This window comes from Pimephales promelas, chromosome 7, assembly GCF_988280905.1.
Source record: "Pimephales promelas chromosome 7, fPimPro1.hap1.1, whole genome shotgun sequence".
NCBI classification, from domain to species: domain Eukaryota; kingdom Metazoa; phylum Chordata; class Actinopteri; order Cypriniformes; family Leuciscidae; genus Pimephales; species Pimephales promelas.
In genome coordinates, this window is record NC_142775.1 from 4,379,917 (window position 1) to 4,392,747 (window position 12,831).

Consider the following 12,831-nt stretch of genomic DNA (forward strand, 5'->3'; position numbering starts at 1 on the left):
TGGGGATCAAAATGTACACACACTTAATTAGTTTTTAGACATTGTGGGGATCGAATGGACACACTCCTAACTAGTTTTTAGACATTGTGGTGATCGAATGGACACACTCCTAAATAGTTTTTAGACATTGTGGGGATCGAATGGCCACACACTTAACTAGTTTTTAGACATTGTGGGGATCGAATGTACACACACTTAACTAGTTTTTAGACATTGTGGGGATCGAATGTACACACACTTAACTAGTTTTTAGACATTGTGGGGATCGAATGGACACACACTTAACTAGTTTTTAGACATTGTGGGGATCGAATGTACACACACTTAACTAGTTTTTAGACATTGTGGGGATCGAATGGACACACTCCTAAATAGTTTTTAGACATTGTGGGGATCGAATGGACACACACTTAACTAGTTTTTAGACATTGTGGGGATCGAATGGACATAGCTACTTTTATCCTTGTATCAATTCATTTTGAGAAGACTGCTTTTTAAAAAGTGCCTTTTAAAAATGAACACAGTGTAAAAAGAGAATCTACTTTTTTTTTTAACTCTGACTCAATTTATTTATTGATTATATCAGGGTTATATTTCCTACAAATCAACATTAAATGTTTTTACTTCTAAAAGTACAACCTACATTCACACAAACATTGTTTGTATGTATAGTACATGTGTGTATAAATACATGTGACATGTAATGTTAACATTTTTTTTAAACCTTGCATCAAATGTCAGTCAACAAATAGATCCAGGATAACACTATTCCATGCTTATGTTCATATTTATTCATAAAACCTAAACACTTCTAAACTGTTTATCAAAATGCATCATCGGTAACACTTTACAGTAAGGGTACATGAATTATCATGAATTCATGTATAAGTTAATGCATGAATTATGCATTCATTCATGCATTAATATCTCATGAATTATCAGGAACTAACACAAGTTTAACGTTTTCCATTCATGACTTCATGAATGAACAACACCTTAATTAAAACATTAACTAAGATATGCACATCATCATGAATTATGATTTATTACGCATGATCATGATGTTTTCTTTGTTCAGAGTTATGCCACTTCATCAATGTTTCAAAAGACCTCGTCACCACTTTAGTTAAGGGGCCACACACATGATGAAGTCATTGATAGATAATGCTTAGTTAATGATGACTTCTGTATTTGATTTACAGAATGTGTGTGCTATGAGCTGTGATTGGTCTATTATGGTGTCTGTCCAATAGTCATCATTAACTAAGCATTAATCTATTAATGACTTCATCATGTGTGTGGCCCCTTAACTAAAGTGGTGACTAGGTCACTGACCTAGACTAAGAACAAAGAAAACATCATGATCATGCGTAATAAATCATAATTCATGGTGATGTGCATATCTTAGTTAATGTTTTAATAAAGGTGTTGTTCATTCATGAAGTCATGAATGAAAAACGTTGAACTTGTGTTGGTTCCTGATGATTCATGAGATATTAATGCATGAATGAATGCATAATTCATGCATTAATTTATACATGAATTTATGATAATTCATGTACCCTTACCGTAAAGTGTTACCGCATCATCAATAAGTAAAGAAACTTGAGCATGAAACTTTTGCATGCCTGCGTTTATAGTAAACATTTGGCATTTAAAAAAGTTGATGAAAACTGGCTAAAAACAAATCATTAACTGCAGTATAAAAGTTATTTGAAACCCTTAAAAAACATTTGTAAAAGAACAATCAACAAATCCACTTAGGCAAGATAAAGATATTACCCGGTGACCAATACTCAACATGGTGTCAATATTAGTGTGCTACATCTTTTCTTTGCAGAGCGGAGATTCGATTTTTGATATAAAACTTCAGACCTGACCATTCTCTATGTTTTAGAGCAGATGGTTCAGCTTCCAAACACCTTACGCAGTCTGCCTTCCCTGGAACTTTGCGGTTCTTTATGAATCTCATCATGTGTTTCTCTACCGCATGGATTTCATTTTTGTTCCAGGGTGTCCTCTTGATGTGACCTGTAGGGGGAACAAGTAGGCCTACATCATATCTTATTTCACTAGTAAGAAATTGTTTCTTAAATTCTTAATCGGTCCAAGATGCAGATCCTTGAGATCAGCTCTAGACATTCATTGTTACAAATAATCTCAATCTTCTGTAGTTTTAATATTGAAATGCTTAAAAGAAATCATGATGTAAATAGAAACCTGATGCAAATGCAGAACATTTGAACCATCAATCAGTCGAAATCAACATACCTCTCTTTTTTTTGGACACTGGGTCTACTGGAAGTGTGCCGTCTTCACATTCAGTGTGCTGTGGTGATGTTACTGTAGTGCATTCTGGAAGTAAAAATGATGCAAGTCTGAGCATTAACACATCTTAATTAAATTAATAAAGCTACCCTACCCCTCATCTGTTATTTTTATCAGTGCTGTTTAAAGTGCAACCAACATAACTCAAGAACACAAAGTGCAATGTTTCTCAACTTCACCTACAAGAATTGAGACGTCTTAGACCATTTAAAACACCTGATTCAACTTATCAGCTTCTTAGTGTTTAATTAGGGAGTCATCTAAAATATTCTGGGAGGTGTGTCCTGAGGACTGGAATAAAAAGAGGATTTTGTAATCTTTTTTAATCAGTTTTTTAAAATTACTTCTAACCCATGGGGGATCATACTTATACCAAGTACTTGCAATGCACAGTAATACAATTACTTTCTCTGGTAACTAGTAGTGTAACTAATTACTAATAAAATTTCCGTAATATTAGTTGCCATCTTAAAGAGGCACAATTGCTACAAATTTTACAATCCAATGATCCCTATTCACATTTGTAATCATTGCATGCATGTGACGTCACTATTGCAGCAGCTAGCTTAGTCAGAATCTGGAAAAGTCTACATATTCAGCGGTTGGAAAATATAGCCATAACTTTAATTTTGTCGGGACAAAAGGTGACCGAAACAACTGTAACACTGTGTTTTTACTTCGAAAATTGGATTTGGGACCTCAGAATTACGTCATACTGCATTTTGACTGCATTCCAGTACCAAAACCAAGATGGGCGTGTTAAGGAAAATAGCTAAACTGGTTGATAACACAAATCTGTATTTTGAGCAGAAAGATCATTTTAAAACACTGCATTTTCCAAATACACCATATATACAGGAGTATTTTTTAGGTTTAAGTCTAGCGAATAAAGCCGCTCTCTCAATCTCAACTGGTGTTTTTTTTGACAAATATTACTACATGAATTATGCAATGATTATGCTAATTAGCTTATGACCCCATTAAGCAACATATAGCAACTTTGAGCAGGCTTTAGAAGTTGGCAACAGTGTTTTGAGGTGAGTGCGGGCTCATGCGCAAATCACGAGGGAAAAGACTAAACTGACTACATGCACTTTCCAGAGTAGAAAGTGAGAAAAAGAATCTAAAGATGAACCACACATTTCAAACCAATTTGCCATCCCTAGAAACAACATAATTTAGAATTTAACTGGACATAAATTTGAACAAACTGGCTAAATAAAATTGTTACCTTTTGGATTGGAAGTAGACTCCTCTAAATCACTGTCCACTGTAACATTCTCTAAAGGTAGAAAACACAGAGAAAAAAAAAAAATCAATCATTTAACTTTCATTTAAAATAAAAAAATTATTTTAAAAATAAAGGAGAGACCGAGTGCGTCCGAGAGGAGAGCCCGAGTGCGTAACGAGAGGAGAGCCCGAGTGCGTAACGAGAGGAGAGGAGAGCCCGAGTGCGTAACGAGAGGAGAGGAGAGCCCGAGTGCGTAACGAGAGGAGAGGAGAGCCCGAGTGCGTAACGAGAGGAGAGGAGAGCCCGAGTGCGTCCGAGAGGAGAGGAGAGCCCGAGTGCGTAACGAGAGGAGAGCCCGAGTGCGTCCGAGAGGAGAGGAGAGCCCGAGTGCGTAACGAGAGGAGAGGAGAGACCGAGAGCCCGAGTGCGTAACGAGAGGAGAGGAGAGCCCGAGTGCGTAACGAGAGGAGAGGAGAGACCGAGAGCCCGAGTGCGTAACGAGAGGAGAGGAGAGCCCGAGTGCGTAACGAGAGGAGAGGAGAGACCGAGTGCGTAACGAGAGGAGAGGAGAGCCCGAGTGCGTAACGAGAGGAGAGGAGAGACCGAGTGCGTAACGAGAGGAGAGGAGAGCCCGAGTGCGTAACGAGAGTAGAGGAGAGCCCGAGTGCGTAACGAGAGGAGAGGAGAGCCCGAGTGCGTAACGAGAGGAGAGGAGAGCCCGAGTGCGTCCGAGAGGAGAGGAGAGCCCGAGTGCGTAACGAGAGGAGAGCCCGAGTGCGTCCGAGAGGAGAGGAGAGCCCGAGTGCGTAACGAGAGGAGAGGAGAGACCGAGTGCGTAACGAGAGGAGAGGAGAGCCCGAGTGCGTAACGAGAGGAGAGGAGAGACCGAGTGCGTAACGAGAGGAGAGGAGAGCCCGAGTGCGTAACGAGAGTAGAGGAGAGCCCGAGTGCGTAACGAGAGGAGAGGAGAGCCCGAGTGCGTAACGAGAGGAGAGGAGAGCCCGAGTGCGTCCGAGAGGAGAGGAGAGCCCGAGTGCGTAACGAGAGGAGAGGAGAGACCGAGAGCCCGAGTGCGTAACGAGAGGAGAGGAGAGCCCGAGTGCGTAACGAGAGGAGAGACCGAGTGCGTAACGAGAGGAGAGGAGAGCCCGAGTGCGTAACGAGAGGAGAGGAGAGACCGAGTGCGTAACGAGAGGAGAGGAGAGCCCGAGTGCGTAACGAGAGGAGAGGAGAGACCGAGTGCGTAACGAGAGGAGAGGAGAGCCCGAGTGCGTAACGAGAGTAGAGGAGAGCCCGAGTGCGTAACGAGAGGAGAGGAGAGCCCGAGTGCGTAACGAGAGGAGAGGAGAGCCCGAGTGCGTCCGAGAGGAGAGGAGAGCCCGAGTGCGTAACGAGAGGAGAGCCCGAGTGCGTCCGAGAGGAGAGGAGAGCCCGAGTGCGTAACGAGAGGAGAGGAGAGACCGAGTGCGTAACGAGAGGAGAGGAGAGCCCGAGTGCGTAACGAGAGGAGAGGAGAGACCGAGTGCGTAACGAGAGGAGAGGAGAGCCCGAGTGCGTAACGAGAGTAGAGGAGAGCCCGAGTGCGTAACGAGAGGAGAGGAGAGCCCGAGTGCGTAACGAGAGGAGAGGAGAGCCCGAGTGCGTCCGAGAGGAGAGGAGAGCCCGAGTGCGTAACGAGAGGAGAGGAGAGACCGAGAGCCCGAGTGCGTAACGAGAGGAGAGGAGAGCCCGAGTGCGTAACGAGAGGAGAGACCGAGTGCGTAACGAGAGGAGAGGAGAGCCCGAGTGCGTAACGAGAGGAGAGGAGAGACCGAGTGCGTAACGAGAGGAGAGGAGAGCCCGAGTGCGTAACGAGAGGAGAGGAGAGCCCGAGTGCGTAACGAGAGGAGAGGAGAGCCCGAGTGCGTAACGAGAGGAGAGGAGAGCCCGAGTGCGTAACGAGAGGAGAGGAGAGCCCGAGTGCGTAACGAGAGGAGAGGAGAGCCCGAGTGCGTAACGAGAGGAGAGGAGAGCCCGAGTGCGTAACGAGAGGAGAGCCCGAGAGCGTAACGAGAGTAGAGGAGAGCCCGAGTGCGTAACGAGAGGAGAGGAGAGCCCGAGTGCGTAACGAGAGGAGAGACCGAGTGTGTAACGAGAGGAGAGGAGAGCCCGAGTGCGTAACGAGAGGAGAGGAGAGCCCGAGTGCGTAACGAGAGGAGAGCCCGAGTGCGTAACGAGAGGAGAGGAGAGCCCGAGTGCGTAACGAGAGGAGAGGAGAGCCCGAGTGCGTAACGAGAGGAGAGCCCGAGTGCGTAACGAGAGGAGAGGAGAGCCCGAGTGCGTAACGAGAGGAGAGACCGAGTGCGTAACGAGAGGAGAGCCCGAGTGTGTAACGAGAGGAGAGGAGAGACCGAGTGCGTAACGAGAGGAGAGGAGAGCCCGAGTGCGTAACGAGAGGAGAGCCCGAGTGCGTAACGAGAGGAGAGCCCGAGAGCGTAACGAGAGGAGAGGAGAGACCGAGTGCGTAACGAGAGGAGAGCCCGAGTGCGTAACGAGAGGAGAGGAGAGACCGAGGGCGTAACGAGAGTAGAGGAGAGCCCGAGGGCGTAACGAGAGTAGAGGAGAGCCCGAGTGCGTAACGAGAGGAGAGCCCGAGTGCGTAACGAGAGGAGAGCCCGAGTGCGTAACGAGAGGAGAGGAGAGACCGAGTGCGTAACGAGAGGAGAGCCCGAGTGCGTAACGAGAGGAGAGCCCGAGTGCGTAACGAGAGGAGAGGAGAGCCCGAGTGCGTAACGAGAGGAGAGGAGAGCCCGAGTGCGTAACGAGAGGAGAGACCGAGTGCGTAACGAGAGGAGAGCCCGAGTGCGTAACGAGAGGAGAGGAGAAACCGAGGGCGTAACGAGAGGAGAGGAGAGCCAGAGTGCGTAACGAGAGGAGAGGAGAGACCGAGTGCGTAACGAGAGGAGAGGAGAGCCCGAGTGCGTAACGAGAGGAGAGGAGAGCCAGAGTGCGTAACGAGAGGAGAGGAGAGCCCGAGTGCGTAACGAGAGGAGAGGAGAGACCGAGTGCGTAACGAGAGGAGAGGAGAGCCCGAGTGCGTAACGAGAGGAGAGGAGAGACCGAGGGCGTAACGAGAGGAGAGGAGAGACCGAGGGCGTAACGAGAGTAGAGGAGAGCCCGAGTGCGTAACGAGAGGAGAGCCCGAGTGCGTAACGAGAGGAGAGCCCGAGTGCGTAACGAGAGGAGAGGAGAGACCGAGTGCGTAACGAGAGGAGAGCCCGAGTGCGTAACGAGAGGAGAGCCCGAGTGCGTAACGAGAGGAGAGGAGAGCCCGAGTGCGTAACGAGAGGAGAGACCGAGTGCGTAACGAGAGGAGAGCCCGAGTGCGTAACGAGAGGAGAGGAGAAACCGAGGGCGTAACGAGAGGAGAGGAGAGCCAGAGTGCGTAACGAGAGGAGAGGAGAGACCGAGTGCGTAACGAGAGGAGAGGAGAGCCCGAGTGCGTAACGAGAGGAGAGGAGAGACCGAGTGCGTAACGAGAGGAGAGGAGAGCCCGAGTGCGTAACGAGAGGAGAGACCGAGTGCGTAACGAGAGGAGAGGAGAGACCGAGTGCGTAACGAGAGGAGAGACCGAGTGCGTAACGAGAGGAGAGGAGAGCCCGAGTGCGTAACGAGAGGAGAGACCGAGTGCGTAACGAGAGGAGAGGAGAGACCGAGTGCGTAACGAGAGGAGAGCCCGAGTGCGTAACGAGAGGAGAGCCCGAGTGCGTAACGAGAGGAGAGACCGAGTGCGTAACGAGAGGAGAGGAGAGCCCGAGTGCGTAACGAGAGGAGAGGAGAGCCCGAGTGCGTAACGAGAGGAGAGGAGAGACCGAGTGCGTAACGAGAGGAGAGGAGAGCCCGAGTGCGTAACGAGAGGAGAGGAGAGCCCGAGTGCGTAACGAGAGGAGAGGAGAGACCGAGTGCGTAACGAGAGGAGAGGAGAGCCCGAGTGCGTAACGAGAGGAGAGGAGAGACCGAGTGCGTAACGAGAGGAGAGGAGAGCCCGAGTGCGTAACGAGAGGAGAGGAGAGACCGAGTGCGTAACGAGAGGAGAGGAGAGACCGAGTGCGTAACGAGAGGAGAGGAGAGACCGAGTGCGTAACGAGAGGAGAGGAGAGCCCGAGTGCGTAACGAGAGGAGAGGAGAGCCCGAGTGCGTAACGAGAGGAGAGGAGAGCCCGAGTGCGTAACGAGAGGAGAGGAGAGACCGAGTGCGTAACGAGAGGAGAGGAGAGCCCGAGTGCGTAACGAGAGGAGAGGAGAGCCCGAGTGCGTAACGAGAGGAGAGGAGAGACCGAGTGCGTAACGAGAGGAGAGGAGAGCCCGAGTGCGTAACGAGAGGAGAGGAGAGACCGAGTGCGTAACGAGAGGAGAGGAGAGCCCGAGTGCGTAACGAGAGGAGAGGAGAGACCGAGTGCGTAACGAGAGGAGAGGAGAGACCGAGTGCGTAACGAGAGGAAGGAGAGACCGAGTGCGTAACGAGAGGAAGGAGAGCCCGAGTGCGTAACGAGAGGAGAGGCTATATCTGCAAAGAATGCCTTCGTAGAAAATGCAAATCGATCGTAAAATGTCTAACTAGCCTGAGTAGGTGATGTGTATATTAGCAGGAATGTAGCACAACATGAATGTAAAAGCAGATATAATTAGCCTTTGTGAAAATACTATTTTTTTTTGGTTAAAATCAGCAAATAATCGTAATAATCGTGATTATCATTTTGGCCATAAATGTGCAACCCTACCCAAAACCCTCTAACAATTTGTGTAAACCATTACAGAATTATAAAAAACAAAACCAATATCTTTAAATTAATAAGTTCAGATAAAGGATAAAAAGTAATGTAACAGTGTATAGTACCTTCTGGATCAATGATGATTTCATCAAGATTTTTCCCTTTAAAGTCTGCCAAGCGTCCTTTTTCGAGGGCCAGAAGAATTTTGCTCATTTTGGCCAGCTGAAGTGTCCCCTCAGGTAAGCGGTAAAACTGACGATGTATCCTAATATCATGGCCTAAGAAGTCAGCCAGCTGATCGAGCTCAGTGTTACTCAAATTTAAAACTTCAGAGAGGGTACCAATCTGTTTCCTCAACTTGGTGGAAGTTAGAGTTTGAGGATTCTTAGCATTGCATGCACCTGCAAATTCACGGATGCAGTCAGAGCCTCTGAAAAAGGTCATTGCAGACGGACGTGCGAAGAGAAAAGGGTTCTCATTCAGTACTCCACACTTGCTCCGGTTTTTAATTAGCAGGCTGATTGACTCTTGCATTGAAGGAGTAACAAGTACTGGAACCTTTCTTCCTCTTTTGCCTCTGATCTCTATACGCTTGAAGTATTGACACAGTTTATTTTCCAACTCTGTGAGGGCCATGCTAATATCCGGATGAGCTTCTGATTGGTTGCTGGAGGTGTATGCGGACAATGGCATCTGTGACACTTCCCCTTCTCGCCTACGATTAAAAAGCATAACCTGAGTCAATATAACCTTGGCCAATTTTGACCAATGCTGAGATGATGGCTGTGTAGACAAAAGTTTGTGGTAAATTTTCTCTTGCTCATCAAGATAAACATGGAGACGTTTAACATCTTCAGTGAATGGGAGCAAATGTGGGCAGTTCCACTTGGCTTCTTCCATTGTTCGCCGCGCTGTTGAAGAGATGTACTCAGGCCATCGGGTTCGATACAGTTGTTGGAAGCTATTTGCAAATTCTGCACTTTCTTTGTCTCCATTGATGGTAGAATGGCTCTCAATAAGCATTGCGATTTTGTTCAGACTATGCCCAAGTTTCACAGCAACACTTGCCTTCTCATATATATTGGTCTCTTCAATGTATCCAGCTGTTCTTTTTACTGCACTAACGGCATGCATAAAGTTTGTGGGATGGATGAGCTCTTTGATAGATGTAAGGGGTGTTACCTCTCTAGTACATATAAGGAGTCTTCCAAGCTCTCTCATCTTTTGACGGATGTATTCATGCATTTTAACTCTTGAACCGTATTTATTGTAAAGATGCTTCCCCAGCTCTAATATGCACCAATCATTCCTAGCTTCAAGTGCCACTTGGTCTTGATTCATGGCATTTAGCAGCTTCCAAACACCATGATTTACTCCTGGTGGGGGAGGCTGTGCAAAGCTGCAAAGAGCCTGCACACGGGTTTTACCAGGTTTTGGTTTCACCTCAGAAGGCTTGAATTTGCAAATTTTAAAATGTCGCCACAGGGTTTTCTTTAAGAACAGTCCTTGGCAGTAAATGCAATGCAAAAATTTCTCTCCATCCAAAGTCTTTTTAGGCAGTTTCCGTGGAATCATCTGTCCTGAGCCTGTGTTAATAACAGTAGAATTGTAAGCAAAGTTGCCTTTGTTGCGCAAATACTCAAGCTGCATTCGCCTTTCTTTGGAGCCCTTTGGATGACTTAGAGCCTTTGCTACCTCTATTTCATTCATATGCTTGCGCTCTAGGTGTCTAGCAATTTTCGTAAAAGGACGGTCACAAAAAAAGCAATGTTGTCTCTTACTATACATTCTCAGTCCATCCCTCTTTTTAAGGATAGCTGGAATAAACACTGAACTTGTACTGTCAGGAACTGAGGTTGCACCATGGCTCTGGAGGCTCCCTAAGTCACAGCTGCTTTGAGTATTGTAGTTGGTGCTTCCGTTCTCAGCTGAAGTGCACTGGACTGGCAAAGTGTGGAGCTTTCTTTTACCTTTCAGTGAAACAGTAAGGCTTGCGCTACTATCTGTATCGCTACTCTCTTGTGATGTGTCCGGAATGTACTCTTCCTCACTGACTTCAGATAAATCTTCGCTCGAATCAAAAACATCTGAGTGCTCAGCAATCTTCCTTCTAGCCTTGAAAGACAATAACCATCCAGTTCAGTTAATCCTCTGTCATAGAATAATAAATAAATAATAAAATAAACACTTACTATGGTGTTTTTTGCTCTTTTGATTGTTGTGGTACAAGTGGAACGTTGTTCACTCGTTGCAAACGGTGTATGTTTCAGTCTGATGTCATCTTGAATGTCTGTACTCTCATCTACACTGGAATTATCAGAGTAATTATCAGAGTCCTCATGAGTTGCAGGTCTCATCTAAGAAAGACAAAACAGGCAAACGTCAGAATGACAAGTCTTCAAATAAACGAGATAAAATATATGCTTATAGGACTGTTTATCACAATGAAAAAAATATGCAGCTTTACAAAAAAAAAATGCTTTTGAAGTATGAGGCAATTAAAGAGAAATGGTAGTAGCAATGAAAAATAAATACCCGTTTATAAGATGTCATCATCATTTTAGAACACAAAATGTCGTCTTCACTGTCTGAGTAATCAACCAAAGACTGTTAAGAAAAAAAAAAGAAATAAAGTGAAAACTTGTCCTTACAGTTTAGGGCAAAATGTTGAAGACTTTCTTGAAGCAAAATAAACTATTATTAAACAATTTCAAAAATAAATCATGGTCATGTATTTGACAAGTAGCTAACTTAGGATAACATAAGTCAGGGGTTCTCAAACATTTTGGTGCCAGGGACCCCTTTCAGAAGAAAAAAAAATTCCAAGGACCCCCCTCATATTTATAACAGTTATTGCAGCACAAAGTTAATGTGTGAGCGGCAAATGAAATATTTTTGCACAAAATGAATGTTCTCCACCCAGGGTACTATGCAGGAATTTCTAAATAGCCTACTGAGGTAACGAAAGTGATCTTGCTAGGAATCACTTAGGATCCCTCACTTAGGATTTTTTGATGTTCTTGATCTACACATGTGCATTTTAAGGTGTTTTAAGGCCCCACAATTGGATAACTATAGATTTAGTAGAAGCATGTCAGTCAGTGGCATATTTTTTTTTTTTTTTTGTCAAGATGTCACGAAACACAATCACATATTCCAATCAGGAATGGCTTTAAAAGAGAAATGTTTCAATAATTAGGCCTATTCTGCACACAAATAAAGCCCATAAGCCTATAAATACAATGATAATGGCATTATGTTTAATAGGTGCGTGCGTTGTTAATTTGAGCTACTGTAATTAGCTAAAAAAACATACAGTATATGTTAAATATATGAATCCATAACCATAATGTTAATCTCATGGGCACAGTATGTTTCTATTGACCTGCTTTTTCCTTTGTTAAAGTTGAGCTTGATTAATACTTTGCAAACTGATTGTTTCAGTCGTTTTTTAAATCTTTTATCTAAAACAGCTGTTTAGTTTATGTTAATTTAGGCTTACATCTTATCTCGCACTTTATGACCGTTGACTGAAACGTCGTGCGGGGAACTTTGAGTTCACTCCGACTCAAACATTTTGACATTGACGAGCTATCGTTGTTAGTCTGCTGAAGCACCTCAGACGAGAAGGTCAGTATCATCGCGATGTGCATCCTTGCAACCTCAGTTGTGGGTACGGCCCTGTCACTATGCACTTTTATTTTGATAATGATCAGACTTCTAATGTCAAATCTGTAGCAGTGCTAGAACTGACTATTGTGCGCGCACGCGAGACACCGGCGCGCAATTAAATGGGAATTTTTCCTCAGCAGTGGAAACAGGAATACTCTTATTTATGGTCATAGATAAGACAAGAGTGCATCATCCGAAACGGTAAAGTGTCCATTTTTTTATTTGTGTATAGGCTACATTATAAATGACTACAAAATGTCATGCCTTTTAAAAATACAGAAAAGAACCGGATGCGGGTTCATGCCGTCTCTCTGTCTCTGTCTCCTTTCTGGCGCACGTCCCGCAAAATCAACAGCAGCGAATCTACTTGACGCAAAGACATATCTATAGATATTATCTATCTATAGAAAACTTTAAGTGTCTACTTTGTATTGTTTTATGTTAAATGCTTTATATAAGTTACTTAGGAATAAACAGCATGTTTTCAGATGATAAAGAAAACATGACTCATAGCATGGAAAAAAACGTTAGGTTGTAAATTATTTCGCGGACCCCCTGGCTTTAGCTCGCGGACCACCAGGGGTCCGCGGACCCCACTTTGAGAACCACTGACATAAGTAGCTAACAGGACCCTCCAGTTTAGGGTCCTGATCATCATGTCATGGTTTATTTACCAACAATGACAAACTTACTTTACATTATGCTTACTAAAATGCCACAGTTAAATATGTACCTCAACAGTGTGTCGTGAAACGCCAACAGTTGTTCCAGAATCCCCAGAGCAGTTCTTTATGGTCACCATGTCTTCATCATCATTGCTGCATGTAGCCTATAATAAAAGAGTTACAAA

The 12,831-nt window shown here is 45.0% G+C and overlaps 1 protein-coding gene across 1 annotated transcript; it reads right to left on the reverse strand.

The window, feature by feature from the left end:
• Positions 1-1,548: 1,548 nt before the first annotated feature.
• On the reverse strand, positions 1,549-12,824 carry LOC148978245 (uncharacterized). Its single transcript, XM_089132970.1, has 7 exons — positions 12,715-12,824; positions 10,845-10,916; positions 10,502-10,666; positions 8,435-10,424; positions 3,560-3,610; positions 2,272-2,355; positions 1,549-2,031 (listed from the first exon to the last, which is right to left on the reverse strand). Exons 1-7 carry the CDS (start codon positions 12,781-12,783, stop codon positions 1,814-1,816), a joined length of 2,649 nt encoding a protein of 882 aa, XP_088989096.1. The 5' UTR covers positions 12,784-12,824; the 3' UTR covers positions 1,549-1,813.
• Positions 12,825-12,831: the final 7 nt, after the last annotated feature.